The sequence below is a fragment of the Malania oleifera genome, chromosome 2, assembly GCF_029873635.1.
Source record: "Malania oleifera isolate guangnan ecotype guangnan chromosome 2, ASM2987363v1, whole genome shotgun sequence".
Lineage (NCBI taxonomy): Eukaryota > Viridiplantae > Streptophyta > Magnoliopsida > Santalales > Ximeniaceae > Malania > Malania oleifera.
Genome location: NC_080418.1, coordinates 130,681,706 through 130,704,377, shown reverse-complemented (window position 1 = coordinate 130,704,377; position 22,672 = coordinate 130,681,706). Strand labels below are relative to the sequence as shown.

The following is a 22,672-nucleotide window of genomic DNA, read 5'->3' as shown; positions in this document are numbered from 1 at the left end:
GAGCACCAGAGCCTAGTAGGAGCACTATAGCTACTTGACATCCCAAAGTGGAAGTGGAAGTATATCTTGACGGACTTTGTGTCGGGATTTCCTTCGGTGGTGCATGGGCAGAACGCTATCTAGGTTATTGTGGATAGGTTAATGAAGACTATGTACTTCGTTCTGATTAGAGTTAGTTACTCAATGGATAAGCTGACAGAACTTTATGTGCAGGAGATAGTATGACTTCATAGCGTCCTAGTTTCTATAGTTTTAGATTAAGATCCATAGTTCACCTCTCGTTTCTGAAAAAGTTTGCAGGACATCTTAGGATCTCAACTCACCTTTAGTACCTCGTTCCACCCGTAGACGGAAGGGTAGTCCAAGAGGACCATTCAGATTTTGGAGGATATGCTGTGGGCACGTGTACTAGATTTTGGTGGTAGTTGTATTAGATATCTACCATTAGTTGATTTCACTTATAATAATAGCTATCAGGTCAGTATCAAAATGGTACCATATGAGGCTTTGTATGCTCGCTAGTGTCAATCTCCCTTGTACTAGGATGAGGTAGGCGAACGGTACGTGTTGGGACGAAAATTAGTGCAGTAGACCTCTACAAAGGTCGAACCTATCAGGGAGAGGATAAAGGTAGCACATATTCAGTAGAAGAGTTATGCAGATACTCGTCGATGGGTGCTAGAGTTCGAGATCGGGGATATGGTATTCTTAAAGATTGCTTAAATGAAGGGAGTGATGAGGTTTGGAAAAAAAGGCAAGCTGAATCCTCGGTACATTGGGCCATTTGAGATCTTGGAAAGGATTGGTCCAGTGGCCTATCAAGTGGCGTTACCCCCAGCATTGTCAAGAGTTCATAAGGTCTTCTATGTATCAGTGCTGAGGAAGTACATGTCAGATCCTATACACGTGATCAGCAATGAACCCTTAGAGATCAGGTATGTTTTGACTTATGAAGAAGTACTAGTTCAGATTCTGGATCGGAAAACACAGGAACTGCGTACTAAGGAGATACCGTTAGTGAAGGTAGTGTGGCATAATCATACAACCGAGGAGGCTTCTTGGGAACTAGAGACAAAAATACGGTAGAAGTATGCACAACCTTTCAGTGATGATAAATATTAGATAGACCGGTATGGTTGATCAGGTATATGTTAGTCTTATATGCAGGTTAGGTAAGGTAAGTATGTTTTGTTTGTCAGTTATTTATGAGTTTAGGTATGGATGGTCTCTGGGAGAAGTATGTATAGTATTTTAAACTCCTGAGACATTATATGTAACCATGGTATTCCTCCGCCATAGGTGAGGGTATCTGTTGACTCTATGAGTTAAATCCAATTTTGATAATAACAAATTGCTTGATATTTGATCTGTGCATTGAGATTGTGAATAGGAACTATATTAAACATGCACGGAAGGATAACAAGTTATGGAAGCCATGAAGAGTAAAGCATACACAACCTGGCAAATCCATGGAACTCAAAGAGTACAAGAATGAAGATGCAAGCAACAAGTTCAAGAGCATCAAGGGAATGAGTACTTAGAACTCATGTATTTACATTTTTATATGATTTAATTTGAAGCTCAAATGATAAACTAGAATGACCTTAGGACTCATGCATCTCATGAGCATAATTAGGGGACATTCATGGACTTAGAAATATTTTTAAAACCACAAAAAATATTTTTATAAAAGAGCCAAGAAAGAAAGGAAAGCAGTTTTTCAAAGTATAAAGAAAAAATTCAGGAAATAGGTACTTCAGACGAATGAACTTAGTAGTCAGTCACTTGAAGTCGCCACTTCAGAAGACCGAAGTTAACCTCAATCGTCTAAAGAATTTATTCAGAAGACCGAAGATTAAGTTCAGTCGCCTGAGGAATTAATGGTGAAACATAGAACCTGGCAGAAGCACCTCAAAAGACTGAACTTAGACTTCAGTTGTCTGATCCCCAAACTTCAGTTGTCTAACCCTGTGTCCAGGTTAATTTTTTGAAGCTCTAAAGAACTTCAGTCGTCTGGGCCTTTGACCTCAGTCGTCTGAGCATGCGGGAAAACTTAAAAATATAATTTTTAATAAGAGAACTCGCAAGATATTTTTTTATCCAACGGTCAAGATTGATTCTAAGGGCAAGATACCTATATATTGAACATCTAAACCCTAGTACGTTAGCTAAGATCAACATGAAAAGAAGAGAACATCTTTTTGACATAGAATTGAGAGATTTGAACGTATTGCTATATGATTTTCTGCAAGCTTGGGTAAATCAACTTAGAAAAACAAAAGGGATTACATTTACACATCTTGATTTTAACTTGGTATTGAGGTTTGGTAAATCAATTTATTATTTTCAAGAGTTTTCTCATCTCGTCATTTATTATTGAATATTACTATTAGAGGGATTGATCTTGAGTGTTCATATACACATAGAGATAGTTTTTGACAAGATCATTACTTGTGAAAGGTTTTTGCCATTGGTTGAATAGTTTTTGATTCAAAAGTGTATCTAGTTAAAGACTTGATATCTTTGATAAAACCAGCTCATTAAATATCCTTATAAGTTCGTAACAATATATATATATATATATATATATATATATTTGAGGGATATTTTCTAGAAAATCTTATATTGGGTTTTTGATCTTCGGTAATCACATCATATATATACATATATTAAGTTGCATATTACAAAGATCATATTGTGGTTGAAAACTTAAGAGAAATATGGTTGTGACAAAGTATGTTTCAAATCTTTGCATCCTTCAAAGCTTTTTATGTATTCAAAGATTTAACTTAAGTTCTCCAAAGCATTGACTTATATAAATATTTTTGGGAGATTTGATAAAAGGGAAAGTTTAGTGAATCATATTCTTGCATAAAAAGATTGTAGCGTTTCATACATATTGAGCTTCAAGTTTCATCATATGATTATGTATTAGGAATTTCAATTGTACTCACTAGCTTTGTAAGAAGCAACATTGACTGTTTTGCAGATATTTGATATTTGATTGTAATCACGGTTCGGGTTGTGAACCACGTTTGAGGAGAAAGCTGTATCTTTTGTAAGCAACGGATTAGGAGGAAATTGTACCTCTTATAAGTAGTGGATGTAAGGGAAGTTCCGTCCCAATTTAAGGAGCAAGGATTATAGTGAAATCCTTGAGTGGGTTGCTTAAGGTAAGGACGTAGGTCGGGTTGGCTGAACCTTGTAAAACCACATTTGCATTTTCTTTTCCCTTATCTTTTTAATTTCTGCAACGCACTTCATTACCTACATTGCATGTATATATGTTAAATAATTTCACACAAACTTGATAAGTAATTTTTTAAATATAAAAAGAGGGACTAAGTGATAAATAAGTTTGAAAGAGTTTTAAAATACCAAATTCACCCCCCATTAAAATTACACCTAAATGAACAGTATCTAATAAATTTAGGATGGGGCTGCTATAGGAGTGGCCGCTGACTCTTCCTAGGATTGGAGCAGTAACAGTTTAGATGATGTGATAGGAAATAGTTAGCAAATTTCGAGGATAAAATTTTAATAAGAAGGGGAGATTGTAGAAACCCAAACCCGAAAAATAAGAAAATTAAATAAGAGAGCAAAATTTAAATAGTTGAACAGCAGGCTTCGTCAACGAGGTCCATGTTCTCATCGATGAAGGCCCTCAGGTGGTTCGTCGCCAAAATTCATAGCATCGTCGACGAAGAGATCTAGAATGGTAAAAAATATCAAGTTTAGGGTTCATCGATGATCGGAAGTTACTACGAGGATTTGGGGGAAATTTTCTGCAAGTCTAGTGGAGTAGATTCTAGATCTTAGGACAAAGCTAGGATTCGATTTTGGAGCGTCTCGGGTTGTTTTTCAGGAAATTGGTAAGGGGATTAAGTTAAGTTGGCTTTTTAATGAAATTGAACCATTGGAAATATTTATGGACTAAGTATATTTATGTTTTCAGTTGACATTTTGAAAACCAACTATTCAAAAGAATCATTTTGAAACTTAGGATATATGTTATGGTATTTTCAGTAAAAATGAATGGTAGGAAGTTTGGTTTTATCTTTTGAATTGATGCTGCTATGTTTTCTTAGTTGCCAACGGGCTATGTTTTGAAATACTGGAAATTGTGTGGTAGGTGAATGGTATGTAGGTACCAGTTTATAATCGAAATGATGAGTGTTTGTGAAATATTGGAACTTCTTGTGAAAGTATAGGAATATGTTTACGGCCGCGAGGGCCAAGATTATCTTTACGACCACGAAGGCCAAGATTATATTTAAGGTTGCGAGGGCTAGAATTATGTTTAATGGCTATGAGCTGAGTTTTATATGAAAACCAAGGGCTAGGAGTTTTAAATGACAGGTTTTATATGTAATGGATATGAAATATGATTTTTATTACTTAAATTGCATGATAATATTTAGGAACCCTAAAAACCATTATGTTATGAGCACGATACCATTGTTAGAGATTATGTATGTGGCCATGCGTTCCCACACTGTACGGTGAGAGTGGTGTTGGGTGGTTTTCGCCGGTTAACCTTGGTAAAGGGTGTACCTTCCCTAGAAGCCTGGACTTTCAAGACGTGGTAAGGCAATCAGAGCACGCAAGCAAATTGCAGTTGCCTGTGTAGTCAGAGTTAGACGCGGATGTATGTTTGACTTTGTCTAGGTTGATCACCCCTGGCTTAGTCCAGCCTTCGGGCAACACAACCCGTCATGGGGGTTAAGCATGTCATTAGTAACAGGGAGTGTCTTTTATGCATATCTGTATATTTATGTAAATGATGTCATGTAATTAATGAACTGTTTATATCAAGAAAATGAAAAAAGTATTTCCAACTATATAAGTACGTACAGTGTAAAGACAGCTATTTTCGGTAAAATGAAGAATGGATGTCTTCTGTGAGCACTAAAGCATGCTGCCCACACATTGATATTAACTTGATCACCCTTATTGAGAAGTGTCTTACGCTAATATATAAATCATCTTTTCAAGAAACAACAAGTATCGAGTTTAGCATAACTAAGGGGTAGAAACTTGTATAATTTCTTTTTGAAAGTGTTCGCAAGAACTTTGATGTGAGTAGTTATGTTGTATGCCTCCGGGCTTGTATTATTGTCGTATGGATCGAAATAGTTGTCTTTTTGAGTCAGATTGTATTATGGATATTCAGAAACCTTTGTGTACGGAAGGAACTTATAACTCTGGTAATTTATATTTCGAGAATGTTTCATTACTTTCGCTGCATTTATTATGATAATTATGGCACCAGGCATGCAGACGTCACTAAAGTAACACCCTGGGCGCATGCGTTACAGTTTCTGAATGCGCATCCTTCAACTTATTTCCTTAAAAAAGGCAAGATACTTAAAAAAAAAAAAGGGGGGGGGGGGATATCAAATACAAGCTAACCTATGTGGTTGTGCACAATTGTTGTGCAATAAAGATTTTCTTTTTTTTCTTTGTAAATTCACCAGGGTGATAAAGAAGTGAAAATTGAAGGTATATATGTAACTTAGTAAAAACACTTCAAATATTTTGACTAAGAAAGTCTAGAGATCATAAGATAACTAATTTTTGTTTGATCATATCAATAAGCATTTAGTCTAATTTATATCAAATTGATTAATTTAATGTTCGAGTTTATCTATCTAAGAACGAATGTAAAGTAGTGGAATACATAAAAACTTTAAATAATTTAAGAAAAGAGTAGGAGAAAGAGATTAAAAAAGGTTTACCTGAGTCAATGTTCCCGATGATTGTGTCCTCGCCATATCTTGCGATCTCCCAGGCAGAGTATGATGGAATCATCCAATTATCTGTCTCTAGTTGCATGAACCTCCATGACCTAGTCGTGTGCAACTTCCTTGCTCTATTTGGAAAGACTGAAACAACTTTTGGATGCTCTGTTTTGTGTGGAAACAAATCACAATTAACCATGTACACATGAAAAATAATAAAACAACTAATGATTAAAACTAAAAAAATAGAGAATAAATGGAAAGAGAAAATAGGATAAAAATAGATTTTTACTAGCTATCTTTCTTGCTTCTTCTTCCTCAAGCATTGCTGCAAAACCGTTAATGTGATGGGTGTATGAATAAAAAATGGCCTCTTTAGCACGTTCATCACTATTAGAAAATTGAAAAGAATTAAAAAATTATGGTAAAAATTTTGCAAGAGAGTAGGAGAAAGATGATAATCCATAGTACAAAATTGCATTACCTTCCTAATAATGATCCTAAAAGACTATAGTGAGACTTCGTCGCTTGATTCACACTAATCAATGATGATTCATGTCCATGTGAATAGCCTCCCATGTATACGATATATGACTACACCATATATCCAAAGAAAACTATAGAATTAGATCAACACTAGGACTATTAAAGTTGGGAGAGGAAAAATGTTATTGCAAATATAGAAGGTTGTATATTCATGCTTACTTTTTTAGCTGCAAAGGTAATTCCATTCAATAGAGTAAAAAAGAGAAGTAATATTGGGAGAAAGGTAGACCTTGGAAGCCTCCGTTTAGAGATATGTGCTTCACCACCTATTTTCATAGGAAAATAAATATATACTCATTACTTTTGAACAAACAAGTGCTTTTGATCAATACAAGTATGAAAAAAGCAACTAAATTTTTTTTGTAACTGCACATAGAATTAATTTATCAATCCTTCTATAAGTGAAATGGATCTTAAAACAATTGCTATTTCATAGATCCTTTAAAAAAATTTGCAAGAAGCTTTTTAAAAATTATTAGTATTTTTTTTAATTTACCTTAATTTGTGTTTCTAATGAGTTTTATAGTATTGTTTACACTCCTTGCATATAATAGAAAGTTCTAAATTTTGTCTACATTAATTAGAAAAGGGTTTTCCCCTATATTTGAGTACCCTTTGATAATTTTTGTATTAGTATAAAAAGTTACATCTCTCATTTTATTTTTCAAAAAAAAATTTATTCTTTACCATGTCAATGCCATGTTATCATTTTAAAAAAATAAAATAAAATTCACATCATCATCATTGTCATCTCTTCATTATCCAAACAATTATGGTAAAAATTAAAAATCCATAAATCATGTGTCCCACCAAAGGATCTAGACTAAAATAACAAACCAAAACCTATCTTGAGACAAAGCAAAGTTGTTGAATACTATACCTCCAAAGATCTGATACCAATAGGTGTAAAAAAATTTGAATGTACAACACAATCAACTTCATTTGTCTTATGACATAAGAGGATGATTATCACTTATAAGAATTACTAGTTTCAAGTTTAATCCAATTATAATTCAACATGACTATTATTATGCATGCATAAATATGCATAATTCCATAAAAACGAATGCCATTGATTGATTCCAAGATAGACAAGTACAAATTAAATTTTTCTTGTTAATTTTTAAATAAATTATGTCCTGTTGATTGTTATTGATTTTAGTTTTTTGTCTAAAAAGACAACATTCCTTTGTTCTATTTCTAAAAAGTCTTTCTCAAAAGATTTCAAGTCAACAATTAGGGAGTGTAGTACAAAAAGTACATACTAAGAGCTTCAAATGTTTAATAATAAATACATTAGGGTCTCTAGCTCAAAATGGAACCAACATGTACACTAAAGCTAGAGGGGTCCTCCATTTCAAACAAAAAAATTTTGGCCTAGCATTTAAGCCATGCATAAGCATATGCATGTGACCTGATGTCGACACCGGATTCAATCCTAAGGTGCCGACGAATGGTTTTTTGCCCCAAACAAGAAAACCTAAATAAAAATGAATATTTTGACTAAGAAAATCCTAAAAGATCTACGAATTAGAGAATGAGTTGAGTACAATTATGCGTAAGGAAGGTGGTTGACTAATCATTCTAAGGGAAATTGGTCAACCAGTAGCATTAACAACACCTATTCTAAAAATAGTTACTTATGAATGTTGCATGTGTGCCTTAAAAAAATAGGAATAAATCCCCCTTTGCCTCCTCCAATTATACATCATCATCTAATAGCTCAAAAAATAAGGTTGAGAAAACCTTAATGTACTCTTATTGGAAAAACGGGTGGCCTTAGAAAACAATAAGTTTGAATTTTGAGAAAAAAAAATGGAAAGACGTGATGAATTAAGGAGAAACAAATTTGAAATTGACACCTTTAAGGAGACTGAAATAATAGAAAGGAGTTGATTTGAAGTAAATTAAGAAAGGAAATGATTTAAAAGATAAAGTGTGATGAGATTTGGAATTCATGAAAAGGCAAGAATTTGAAATGAAGAAGAGAAAACTTTTAAAGAAAAACGTAGGGTTTCATCATAGGCTAATATGAGAAAAGATTTTGAAATCACTTATTTCAAAAGGGTTTTTAAAAATCAAAATTTGGATAAGGAGAGATTCATGTTTTCTCTCCATGCCTCATTATTGTTGATGAGGATACCTACTTCCCTTGGCCATATGGTTTTAAGGAAGAGTATCCTCATCATGCCTAGGGACATATGAGAGAAACACCTAAAAATACCCCCAAATACATTAATTTTTATTTTAAATTTAGTTTTATTTTTAACTTTTTAAAAATAATTTTTGTAATATTTTATATTTTTTTTTACATAATTTAACTAATTGGAACAAATAAGTACAAAAAGAAAAAAAGAAACAAAAAACAAACAGACCGGCTAGTTCATTAAATTGAACCAAACAGTTCTGGTCACTTAAAAAACTTGCATATGGGAATGGCACATGCACCGCCCCTGTTCATCTTCTTCTTGCCCATAAAGGGCTCCCTTACAAGCCCTAAGGTTACTGCAACAACGCCACAAAGGGGCATTGTATCGCTGCTACTATGGTCCATCCTATTCTGATGTCGGCCACTACTAACCCCATGACATCATCGGCAGCAAAACCTACAGAATGAAAACACAAACACATACAAACACACACAAAAGAAACTCTCTCTTTGGCTAGAGCTACAACCATTGCCTTCTCTGTATGCTCCACTGCAAAGCACCACACCTCGTTGCCCACTACCTTCTGCCCTTTCTCCATCGATGGAGATTCTCTAGCAGGCCAAATCACTAGAAAACAAAGGAGAACTCTCTCCAACTCTTTTCCTCTCTCTAATACCTCTGACATCTTTCTAATTGCTCTCTCTTCTCTCTCTTATTATTTTTTAACACATCCTCTCTCTGTGATTGCTATTGATATGTGGGGATGCTGCCATGGTGGCGCCCCCTGACCTCTCAAGCCTATAGCCACTATGAGACCTTGCTCTCTTTTTCGTTCTATCCTTATATTTCTTCTCTCCCTATACAATCTCCCTCTTTAGGTTTTTTCCTCTCTATATTCATGCCTATCCACTACTAGCATACTCGAATCCTTTTATTGCTATGACACCCTGGACACAATGCTTGATGGAGAAACTTAAGCCATGAAAATAAAATTGAATCCTAAAAGCAAAACATACATACGCAAGCCATCAAAACAAGTTCCCAAGACTAGGAATCATGGGTGTTTAATGATACTCATCCAAGGAACTACCAAGAAGCAAGAACATACCTCTAGAGACACTTTAAGAAGAGAAGGAATATTTTTTTTTTTTTGTGTGGCTCTCACATAGTGATTCACCTCTCTTCTTCTAGCTTCCCTTTTTTTCTTGCTTGTCTCTAAGGTTGAACTTGCACTCCTTCTCGTTCTTGTCTCTAACTCTATCCTAAAAATGTACAAACTTTCTCCCCTTTTCCTTTCCCATAGCCTCTTATTTATAATAAAAAAGCGCTAGGATTTTCAAAATTTCCCTCTTTCCATGAGTGCTCCTTAGAATTTTAAGGGTGGTGTCAATCATAACGGTTTAGTTATGGGCTAAACCAAAAATCGAGTTGAACTTTTCAATTTTTAAAGTCTGCGAACCGAAATCGAAACCAAACCAAACCAAACTAATTATCCCCTAGAGAACTAAACATTGGCCGGTTCAGTTTCGATTTTTTGATTTTTAACCCATTTTTTTAATGTTCAACAATTATTTTTTACAAAAGTTATTGAAAATCTATTAGAAAATTTGAATTTTCATAATAAATTTATCATTATGATTATAATAAAAAGGGCTAGGAATTTCTAAATTTCCCTCTGTCCAAGAGTGTTCCTTAGAGACAAGAAATTTCTTCATTTTCCTAGGGGATGCTTAGACCCACCAACAACCAAGTCAAAAATTGCTTCCTCAATCCCACATGGAATTTGGAGACAAAAAATTGAATTAAAGTAAAACCTAGTCAAAAAAGGGCATAGACAATTGAGCATGGGCTAAATGCTAGAATGAAATCTAGCATCAATATATTAATATGGTAATTAAAGACTACATGGTTTAGTTATAGGGTCAAATGTTCAACATTTTGTGTCACCCAAAAATACAAATCTACCATCTTATAATTGAGAATTAATTAATCTCATATTAATATAATATATAGGATTAATGAACTCAATAAAGCTTAACTCCTAATTAATCTGTTTCCATCATAGGTCGTCTTGATTATCTCTTTTCTCCCTCTCTGACCCACAAACCAAATCGATCAACAAAACACGTACAAATCAATGAAACCCCAAAACAGAGCATAATACAAAATTCAATATTCAATTTAATAAATTTTTTTCACATTTTTTTTTTGAAAAATAAAATTTTCACATTCAATTATGATCTATACAGATTCTGAATCAAAACTACGAATTCAAGAACGTCAATTGAGGATGCTTAAGAACTTCATATTGAAAAAACAGAATCAAGTCGGTACCTTTCAAAAAGAAAAAAGTATAATAATCAAATTGCGGATTGAAGCGTGGGCAATCGGCACGGCCACATTCAATTACAGGTGCTAATATTTCTGTTATAATAAACCTAAATCATATAAAATGGGGTGGATATCTTATCACAACCGTGTCAAAGTAAACTTCAAAACTTCATTTCGTCAACATTTAGTTAGTAAAATAATTATAATAATTCAATTCTATAGAGTCTTAATGTGCAATAAATTTTTTCCAACATTTTGAAGTATTGGTGGCCACCAATATAGCACATGCACTTGAGTGCAACTCACTTATTTACCATTAAATTGGCTCATGCATTAAAATGTTTTCTACATGTAACCTAGTTGGTCATTTTCATTAAAATGGAAGAAAGGGATATTCATAAAAATAATCTGATATTTATAATATTTAAATAACTACTTTATTTTCTTTTAACTAACATATCATAAATATTCAACCTATGGCAAATAACAAACAAGAAGCACATATATGTTTCCTCTTTATATATGGTCAAGCTAGGAGCTAAGGTTTGTTTATTTCAATGGATAATGTTTATGATATTAGGATTTAACAATGCTTGACTAGATTGGTTGTAATGGTAATTCTATCCCATGCTCGAAATTTCTTTTATAAAAGGATAAAAAGTTATTTGAATGGATAATTTTTATGATATTATATGAATTTTTTTTTTTATGGTTTTCCATATTATAAGCTGAGAAGTCGCCCCTCCCAACCTGTACCACTATGCATTCATTTTTTTTTTTAATTCCATTAGAGGACCATTAGGCTTACGTTAGACAACAAGTGGTAGTCCATCTCCCATATATATATATATCCTTCCCAACCTCTCTAAAAATTTCATTCCAAGGCCACCATTATGACTGTCTCAAGTTCTAACCATTGGTATACACATTCATTTGTACATCTTATATATGACTCTCCTTTCATGTTTCAAATAATGAAAATTCAACAACAAGTATTGAATAAGATTTTTTTTTTTTTTTTCTTTTTTGCATAGCTAATGAAGCTAAAGATTGTCTTAACTAAAGTTATCAAAGAGTTTAACATGCATAGAGTTGAAATAGGCATTTTTATGAAGATAGAATTCTTTGGTAACATGCATATGGTCATTCAACCTCTTTTTTTTTTTTTTTTAAGGTTTGTGTCTTACTATTTATCTATTTTTTTTTTTTAAATTGTACAAGAAAAATTTGAATAATAAAAAAATACACTAATCCATTTTTTTTTTTTCCTTTTTTAAATATTGATTCATGGAGAAGTTGAAAAAAGTCATTTTTAAAAAAAATATCGTACGCGCATATGTTTGAAAATAAACAAATGCATGTGCCTTCTTTTGTTTTCTTAAGTCTTGGTAAATGAATATAATGACAAGGTTTCCAATTTTATATGACAGATTTTTTGAACCATCATGGTCCTCCAAAGAGCCTCCAATCCAACATGTGTCATAATTTCACCACCATATTCGAGAAGTCTACCTAGACATGGTGCTCTAGGCTGAGGCCAAGCTCTATCATGACTTTCAAAGACTTCATTGTCCAATTCATGGGCTACTTGGTGAGCAACAAGCACATAAAGAACAAAACTACAAGAGTAATTTTTTATAGAGATCCAATAATAACCTAAGGAATCTTTGAGGATTATCTCAAGCACACTACTTTTGGAATGCTTGAAGTGCTTGACTCTAAGCAAGGAACAACAGTTATAGTCTTATTGCAAAGACTATAATACTTATCACTTTGAATATTAATCCAAACTAAGAAAAACAAAAACAAAAACAAAACAAACATTTGTTTTTTTCGACAAATGACGTGAAAATTATGAAATCTATGTAAGTGCAACAAAAAACCACACGCAAATTAGGAATTATTAGAATAAAGAATACAAAATCATAAAAGGAATACTAACCAAATAATCCACCCTGAAGCAAGTGAAAGGGATAAGACATGTTTAAATCCTAAATCAAGCTTTAAGATCCTTAGGAGTGGAGAAGAAACTCAAAGATAAATTCTATCAAGGGACTGAATGCATAAAAAAAAATTTATGATGCTTTTTATAGACCTTTTGATTATTATTTAATATAATGAAAAATATGATGAAGGATGATTAAGAAAAGAAAAAAAAAATAGTCATCACATGTTGATGTTGTGTGCATAATTAAAAAAAAAAAATGAAAAGTAGTTGCCCCAAGAGAAACATCATCTATTCTTTTTAAATCAATTTTTGTACAAGTCACGTGATAGATTATAGCTTTTATTTAAAATTGATGTATATCATTCAATGGATAATGCATTCATTTTTTGTTTTGTCCATTAAAGGCTTACTGGGTCTATGCTAGACAACGAGAGTGTTAAACAATGGTGTATGTGGATAATTCTTCTTGTATATATTTTTCAAGTTGAAGGCAATATACAGACACAATGACATCATATAAAGTAGGAAACAATCCTATTCTAAGCAAAATTAAATATTCCTATGTTTAGTACACACGATTAGTCAACTAATCAGAACCCTAGGATTAATTAAAAAATCAATCTAATATTCCCTAACATTAATTACATAATCAATCTAATAATTAAACCACACATACAACTCGTACTGATAGCCCCCCTCATGTTAGAGCATAGATATCTATCATGCCGAACTTGTGAATCATACCATGGAACACCTATCTTCAAACTATTTTCATGAGCATATTAGCTAACTAACTTTCAGACTAGACAAGTGGAAATTATATAATCTTTTGATCGAGATTCTCCTTGATGAAATGGTGATCAACTTCAATATGTTCAATGCGGTCATGTTGTACAAGATTACATGCAATCTCAATGGTTGCTCTATTATCACAATGAGGATTCATAGGTTTTGCATATTGAATCCTCAAATATTTCATAACACCCCTAATCCATAACAATTTGCATAAACCATGAGTCATACCTTAGAATTAAGCTTCTGCACATGTTAAAGACACCATTTTTTTAGAAAAAACCTTTGCTTAGAGCACCTTTTAAGTATCTTAAGATTCAATATATCGCATTCATATGCCTTTCACTTGGTGCATGCATATTGGCTTACAATGCTCATAGCGAAAGCTATATCTAGCCTTGTGTGTGACAAATAGATTAATCTCTCAACAACAACTAGTAACAAACCTTGTCTATTGGAACTTGATTTGGAAAAATTCCGAGCTTATGATTAATCTCTATGGGCATTTCTATTGGTTTGCAAACAAGCATTCTAGTTTTCGTTAAAAGATCTAGCACATATTTTTGTTGCAAAAGGAAAATCCCCTATTTTAATTTTGATACCTCAACAACCAAGAAATATATAAGTTTCCCCAGATCCTTCATTTTGAATTTAATATCCAAATACTCTTGTAACACTTTCATTTCGCATGGGTCATCTCCTGTCAAGACCATATCATCGACATACGCGTTTAAAGATGTTACGTTCCCTTCTTTGTGTTTTATAAACAAAGTATGGTATGAATTACTTTTCTTATAACCAAATTCTTTGATTGTATAAGAGGACCTCCCAAACCAAGCTTAAGGTGACTATTCTAGCCCATACAATGACTTCTTAAATTTATAAACTTCACTACTACACAAAAAGCTATGTTTAACTCTGGGTGGCAACTCCATGTAGACCTTTTCCTCTAAATCTCCATTGAGGAGAGCATTTTTAACATCAAATTTTTGTAGAGGCCAATCCCGATTTCTTGCTATATATAGACACCCTAATTTTTACCAGGTCATCCTAACTATGGTTCAAGTCATCCATTCCAAATAAATAAGGGTCCTAAGTCAAATTAGTCCAAATTTTGGTCTAAAAATGGGGGTTTTCATCTTTAATTCTTTATAACAGTTCTCGAATTGATATTCATCTTGATAGAGCTACAATGGATTTAATTACCTAGCTATGTTCATAAGAGCTCATTAGATCCTTAATCGGTTATTGGAAGACCACGTCATGGGAACTTAAGTGGTATTAGGAATTTTTAAAATCATTTGTTGATTAATTGAAAATTTCTGGAATCTTTAAGTCCGATTTGTTTTCATATATAAGGAAGGGCCCATGCATGCATAATGAAGTAAGACATTTTATTAAGTAGGCACGTGCCCAAGTCATGAAATACAAGGAAATGCTAAAATACAAGATACAGAGAAATATAAGGAAATACCATACAATACATACAAAGGAAATACATGGGAAATCAAAAATCAAATCAAAATCTTCAATTGATGCTTGATGGTATATTTTGAAGGATCCTCAGGGGTTTTGTTCACCTCATTCGAAAGAAAAGTGAGTGAATCAAAGAATGGTTAAATGAAGAAATCGTAAAAATTGAACATGTGCATAGAAGATACCTTGCTTGAGAGCAAATTTGGAAACAATCTTCTAAGGAATATAGCAAAAGATCAAGAAAAAAAATGAAATGTTCCCCCCTCATACTCGCGGCTAGTGTCTCCATTGATTAGAGAATCAACCCAATAGAAAGAATTGGGGAACAAATCATTGTTGGAAGGAAAGTCAACAATTGATTGCTGCTAAGAAGGAAAGATAAGAGAAAATAGAAACCTAATTTTGCCTAAGTTGACCTAGGACCAACCCTATAAATAGGGAGTCTCACACAGAGCAAAGGACACACAATCAGCGAAGGAGGGTAGGAGCGTATACACAAATTGTGAGTAAGGAGGACAAACAAAGGTTGAGAGAAAGAAGTTCTTGAAGAAGGTTTCAAAGTGGAAGCAATCCTACGAGGCTCTCAAAGGTTGGAGCCATCCCCTCAAGAGGCACATCCATTGGTATCAGACTACCCCCATCTGACAGAAGGAACTCCTTAGTGCATCGATTCAGAAATCGAAAGCCAAACTCCCAGTAAGTCACCTGAGACAGATACCTAACAAACTTGCAAGAATGACAAGAAGAATGGAGGAGAGGAAGACACAAGGCTACTCAAGGCTTTTCCTTTATGGCTTATAATGTTTAATTATGGGTGAAATTGTGAATGTAGGAATTCAAACCCAAATTTGGGTTCAACCCTGAACCTGAACTGAATCCTAGCTTAGCACCACTGGCCAGTACTGAACCAAACCTCAACCAAGTCCAAGAGAACCTAGGCCCATACCTTTTTTTTTTTTTAAACCCCCGAGCCCACTATTTTAAAATAAACCCTAACCCGCACCCATTTTAAAAGAACCTAGGCCCATTGTTGACTTTTTGAGTTTGATCTCTATTTTGATTATTGTCGCGATGTCTCAGAGCGCGGGTACCCCAGGGTGGCAAAATAAACATTACTTTATATTTTTAGGAAAAAATGGGAATATTGGAGTTATCACTAACCTTTTAGTGTATTTAGAACACTTAATTACTACCCAATTAAGGTTAGAATTGGTCTGCGTTACCAAAATCGGGATCGATAGTTCAGTTACATGAGGGGAAGGTACAAGCACCCCCTACGTGCCCGTTCTTATGACCGATACCTAATTAGTTATGAAATTATCCCAAAGTAAATTTAAAAAGCCTTTAAAATTACTCCTCTTGTGAATTTACAAAATATACGAGCAAATAAAATAACTAAATAAATAAAAAAAATTATACAAATATACGTAATATATACATATGTTCTCTCAGAACTAAAGGTACGTGAAGCCCGAAAACTCATACCCTCTTATTAAAATTAGAGCGATGAAAATTAACAAAATATTTTATAAAATAAATACTGTAGTGCATATAAGGCCAAATAACAAAAATACTAAAATTAGTGATAATAACATTAATAATGATATGATTGATAATAATAATACTATAATAATGCTTCATGCCATAATAACAATAATAATAATAATAATAACAATAATAATAATAATAACAATAATAATAAATATAATAACAATAACTCCTAACACATATTATAATAGTAATAATAAAAAGTACTAATGATTGTCCTTATAATGATACACACATCTAATATCCTATAAGTACAAGCACACTAATATGGAAATAATTAACCCCCACATAAATAATATGCACATATTGGAAAGAAAAAGGAATAAAGTTATGGAAACCATTCAAATAATAAATCTACTATGGAATATACACATTAATAATAAATAGACATGCCATAAGATGGAAACCTTAAAAACAAATACAGAAATAATATGGACTTCCTAAAATTAAAAAAGAAGAAAAATCCTGCAATAAAAACAAATTTATATCAACTATATATATACAGAACTTAAATAAATATTATTACAAGAAAGAAGAAAAATCTTGCAAAAGAAATAAATTGGAGTCAAATATGTATAACTTGAATAAATATTATTTACAAAAAAGAAAAAAAATCCTGCAAAAGAAATAAATTGATGTCAGATATATATAAATAAAGAACAAGAACAATTGAATACACGATGATCTACAATTACTATAATAATAATAATAATAATAATAATAATAATAATCATAATCATAATAATAATAATAATATACAAACAATAATAATAATAATAATAGTTGTTGACTCTACGAGTCCAATTCAGTTTTGATGATGACAAATCACTTGGTATTTGATCTGTGCATTAAGTTTGTGACATAACCTATATTAAGCATGCACGGAAAGATAACGAGTCATGGAAACCATAAAGTAAAGCTGACATATCTTGGCAAGATCCATGGAACTCAAAGAGTACGAGAATCAAGATGCAAGCGGCAAAGTTCAAGAAGATCTTGGGAATGAGTATTTAGAACTCATGCACTTATATTTTCATATGATATAATTTGAGGCTCCACATAACTTAGAATGACTTTAGGATTCCTACATTTCATGTATATCATTAGGGGACTTTCATGGACTTAGAAATACTTTTAAAATCATGGAAAATATGTTTTATAAAAGACCCAAGAAAGAGAGCAAAGCAGATTTTTAAATTAGAAAAGATAATTTGAGAAAAAGGGCCCTTCGGTAGCCTGAACTCAACTTCAGTCATCTAAAGAATTTGTTTAGGAGCTTGTAGATTAAGTTCCGTAACTTAAAGAATTAATGGGGAAAATAGAATCTGGCCGAGGCACTTCGGTTGCCTGAAATGGAACTTCGGTACCCTGAAGTCACCACTTTAGGAGCCTGAACTTCACTTCAGTTGCCTGAAGTTGCAGGAATGTTTAAAATTTAGATTTTTACTAATAGAACTCGCGAGCTTTTTTTTTTTATCTAATGGTTGAGATCAATCCTAAGGGTAAGACACTATAAATATTGAATATCTAAACCCTAGAACGAAGCTAAGACACACAAGAAGAGAAGAACACATCTTATTGAAAGAGAATAGAGAAACTTGAGTTGATTGATATACGATTGCTTGCACTTCATTCTACACATCGTCTTTGAGCACATCAACTCTGAAAATTAGAAGGGAACTCACGTATACATTTTGTATTTCATCTTGGTATTGAGGTTTGGTGATTCAAGTTTTTTTTTTTTTTTTTTCAAGAGCTTCTCATCTCATTACTTGCTATTGAATATCTTTAGAAAATTTGATCTTGAGCATTCTTAACTATATATAGATTTTGTTAACAAGTTCATTACTTGAAAAAGTTTACTTTGTCATTGAGATATATATTTTTCAAAGAATCACTCATTTAGAAATCTATTGTTAAAATGTGCTAAGTGATAGAGAGTGAGTAAACTTTATATATTATCTAGATAATCTCACTGCTTGATAAAGGTTTTTATCATTGGTTAAAAAGATTGGTTTCTAGTGTGTGTTTGTTAAAGGATCTATATTTTACATATATTAACGCTTGATTAAATATCCTTGGTTTTTATAAATATACATTTTATTGAGGGATATTTTTCTGAACAACAATATATTCAGTTTGTGAGTGTTGAACATCATTATATATATATATATATATATATATATATATATATATATATATATATATATATATATATGCATACTTACATATAATAAAGATTGTGTTGAGATTGAATACTTGAAAGGAACCTTTTTGATTGTAATTGATATAATCTTCAAAGCTTTTTGATAAGTTCACAAAAGATATATTTGTACATTTTAGCAAAGTGAACTCGAATCCTAATATTCTCCAAAGTATTAATTTATAAAAATATTTTTGGGGGATTTGATAAAAAGGAATTTGTGTGTTGAAGCATATCATACATAAACGATTGTATCGTTTTTTACATTCTAAGCTTCAAGTTATATCATATGTTAATGTATTAGGAATTTGAATTGTACTCACGAGCTTTCATTTGGAAGCATTTTTGAGTGTTTTTTTTTTTTTCAGATTTTATTGTATTCATGGTTCGGTGTGTGAACTGAGATTGAGGAGAGAGTTGTTTCTCTTGTAAGCAGCGGAGTAGGAGGGAGCTATGCCTCTTGAAAGCAGCGGATTGTAAGGGAAGCTTTGTTCCAATTTAAGGAGTAGGGATTTTAGTGAAATCATTGAGTGGTTGCTCAAGGCGAGGATGTAGGCCGAGTTGGCTAAACCTCGTAAAAACTGTGTTTGTCGTCTCTTTTCCCTATACTCTTTACTTTCAGCATTACATTTAAATTCATCGTATTGCATATGTAGGTTGAATAACATTGCACACAATTAATTGGGTAATAAGAACTCATTGGTAAATAAAATTTAATTTTGTAATAAATCTTTGAAGTTGATTAGTTAAATATACAAATAGGGATTAAGTGATAAATAGATTCAAAAAATTTTTAAAATACCCATTTCACCCCCCTCTTGGGATTACACCTAATTCAACAATAGTAATAATAATAAAAATAATACTACTACTATACAAACAATAATAATAATAATAATCACAATGATATACAAACAATAATAATAATGATAACAACAACAACAACAACCATAACAACAAGAATAATAATAATAATAATAATAATAATAATAATAATAATAATAATAATAATAATAGACGATAAAATACTAATACTAGAGTAATCATAATAATAATAATAGTAAGGTAATCAAATATATATATATACATGGATATTAGTTATTAAAATCAATATTACAACAATAATACAATACAAAAAAAAAATCACACGTGCATGTATGTGTGTTGTGCGTGCAGGGAACTCACAAGGGAGGAAGAGGCCGGAGCTCTGGTTCGTGGTCGAAGCTGGAGAAGAAGCTATTGGTGGTTGATATGACGGCGGTGACTGGTGGGAAGCATCGGCAATGATGGAAACGGAGGTCTTCGGGTCTACGTGTGGTGCCTGGACTATAGCTGGAGGGGAGGTGGGGATGTGTGGGGAGGCAACGCTAAAAAAAAAAATCTATCTTTGTTGATGTACCATCCTCTTCTCTGCCATACCGGTCTCCCCGGCAGCCCTTAGGCTCCCCTTACCTCCCTCTCTCCCTCTCTGCTCTTCAGCCAAGCCTCCACAGTCGTTGCCATAACCAGCAACTTCCACTCACACGCCAGCAACTCTAGCCATGAACATTGCCTCAGCCGCAGCTCCACCCCTTATCGGCAGTCCCTGCTCCACTCCAGCCAGCCACCAGTCCTCAACCAACACAGCCGCACTATGAGAGCCACCAGCCACAGCCACAACAGCAACTAACCTCACGGCCAAACTCCCCAGCATCACCATAATCCTCAGGCTTTCACACCGGAGTCATCACCAATGCCCACAACGGTTCCGGCAACCTCGCAGGAGCAGCAAACCAGCAGCTCCATCGTCTCAACCTCCGTTTCCATCGTCGGCAACGCTTCCCACTTGTCACCGCCGTCATACCAGCCCCAGTATCTCCTCCTTCTACTATCGCTACCGCCTCCATTTCCATCTCTCCAGCCATCTCCTCCAGCTCTGGCGACATCCACTGTATGAGGCTGCACACACACTTTTACACACATTAAAGAGACAATTTTACACATCTTTAAACACGCACTTTTACACACATCCCTACACACACTAAAACACACAACAAGTATATACACATACACACACGTTTTTGTTTTTGTTGTAAAGTTTAAATTTTGTTTGGTTATTGTTTTAGGATTTTTAATAATTAATGTTCATATTTATAAATATTAATTTATTTGTTTTCATTATTGTAGGATTTTTTTTTGTTTATTGTCGAGGTAAGATTTCAATTATAATATTTAAATGTAATAATTTTTGTTCTCATATTTTTTTTAATGCGCAATATTCAAGTTGTATGTGTAGTATTCAGGGTTTTGGCTTATCATTACATAGGTTTCTCATTATTAATATGGTAAGTTATTATTAATGTGTTATTATTATTTATTATCGTAAGTTATTATTAGGGTATCAATATTATGTAAAAAGGTAGTTTACTATTGTGATATTTTATTAAGTATTGTGGTAGATTATTATTATGGTATAATTATTATTATGGTGGTACATATGATATTATGGCATTTTCGTATTGTTATATGTTTATATTTAGTATTACATATTATATTTTTTTTAGTATTTTGGTACATTATGGTGTTCTTATTCTGGTATCTTTAGTATATTAGTATTACTTATGAGAGTATCATTAGTATTTTAATATATAGGGTATTACTTATTATGATATCTTTAGTGTATTAGTATATATAACTTATTAGGGTATTTTTAGTGTATATTTATTATTATGAACTATGATACTTATTTTTATATCTTAGTATTATATATATATATATATATTATTAAATATATTCAATTTTTTTTATCCTTATGATTTTAAAGCAAAGGTATGAGCTTTCGAGCTTCACGTACCTTGGTTCTGAAGGATTTTATATTATATATATATTTTTTGGGTGTATTTTAAAAATTTACTAATAGGGAGTAATTTTAATGAATTTTTAAATTTACTTTCATATAATTTCATAATTAATTAGGTACCGTTTGGAAGAATGGGCGCGTAGGGGGTGCTCATACCTTCCCCTCGAGTAACCAAACTCCCGATCCCAACTTTGGTAAAGCAAACCAATTCTACCCTTAACTAGGTAGTAATTAAGTGTTCTAACTATACTAAAAGGATAGTTAATTCCATTCATGTTTTTCCTGAAAATTTAAACCATAATTTTTATTTCGCCACCCTGGGGTACACGCGCTCCGGGACATCGCAATACAAATTAAAAGAGCATCATGTCATCCTTAAAAATAAAAATTTGAAAAGATATTGAGAATCTTGTGCTCAGAGGAAGAAATAAATGATTACTCTAGTGTTATAATCAAAGCTGAAAATGAAAAGAATAATCATAATGAACCTTTTGTAGTTAAAAGGGAAAATATTTTCAAAAAAGGTTCATGTTCTATTTATCAAACCCACAGTCATACCTCATCAAGTAAGAACAGAATAAATAAGCATATCCCTTCACGAAAATCCAAAACTTGCTTATTTCGAAAAATGAAATGGCACATTCAATCTACTTGTTCATGTAAAAGTGTTAGAGGATTAGATAAAGAGATGATGTGAGTAATTATGAAGGCAAACCCCTTAGGACCAAAGGAAGATCATACTCAAATTGAAATTACATAATTATCAAATTCTTCCTTAGTGCATAGGATTAGCTAGAGGGGATAGTAATGATTGTAGGCTTGGGAAGTGATTGGTGCCTAAGATGAAAATTTTTAGTAGATGCATTCACTATACACTATATTGAATACTAAGAATCTTAGATAAATAATTCAATATAAGTATTCAAGTAATATAGCCAACCTGAACTTAATATGTATATATATCATAATGGTTGGATAAAATATGAAAATTGGCTAAAGCATGATCTAGAAAATCTACTTCCAATTGGCCAAGGCATCTTTGCCACGTATATATTTCTTAGTGCTTAATCCATACTTGAATTTAAACATCTTAAGTTA

At 32.7% G+C, this 22,672-nt stretch overlaps 1 protein-coding gene across 1 annotated transcript in view; it reads right to left on the bottom strand.

The window, feature by feature from the left end:
* Positions 1-20,434, bottom strand: part of LOC131148370 (subtilisin-like protease SBT5.4) — a 107,343-nt gene extending 86,909 nt beyond the window's left edge. Inside the window, exons 1-6 of the mRNA XM_058098082.1 lie at positions 20,259-20,434; positions 19,921-20,102; positions 6,447-6,553; positions 6,226-6,335; positions 6,034-6,131; positions 5,739-5,906 (exon numbers count right to left, since the gene is read on the bottom strand). Of these exons, the coding sequence (XP_057954065.1) occupies positions 5,739-5,906; positions 6,034-6,131; positions 6,226-6,335; positions 6,447-6,553; positions 19,921-20,102; positions 20,259-20,434 (841 nt within the window). The remainder of the gene's footprint in view (positions 1-5,738; positions 5,907-6,033; positions 6,132-6,225; positions 6,336-6,446; positions 6,554-19,920; positions 20,103-20,258) is intronic.
* Positions 20,435-22,672: the final 2,238 nt, after the last annotated feature.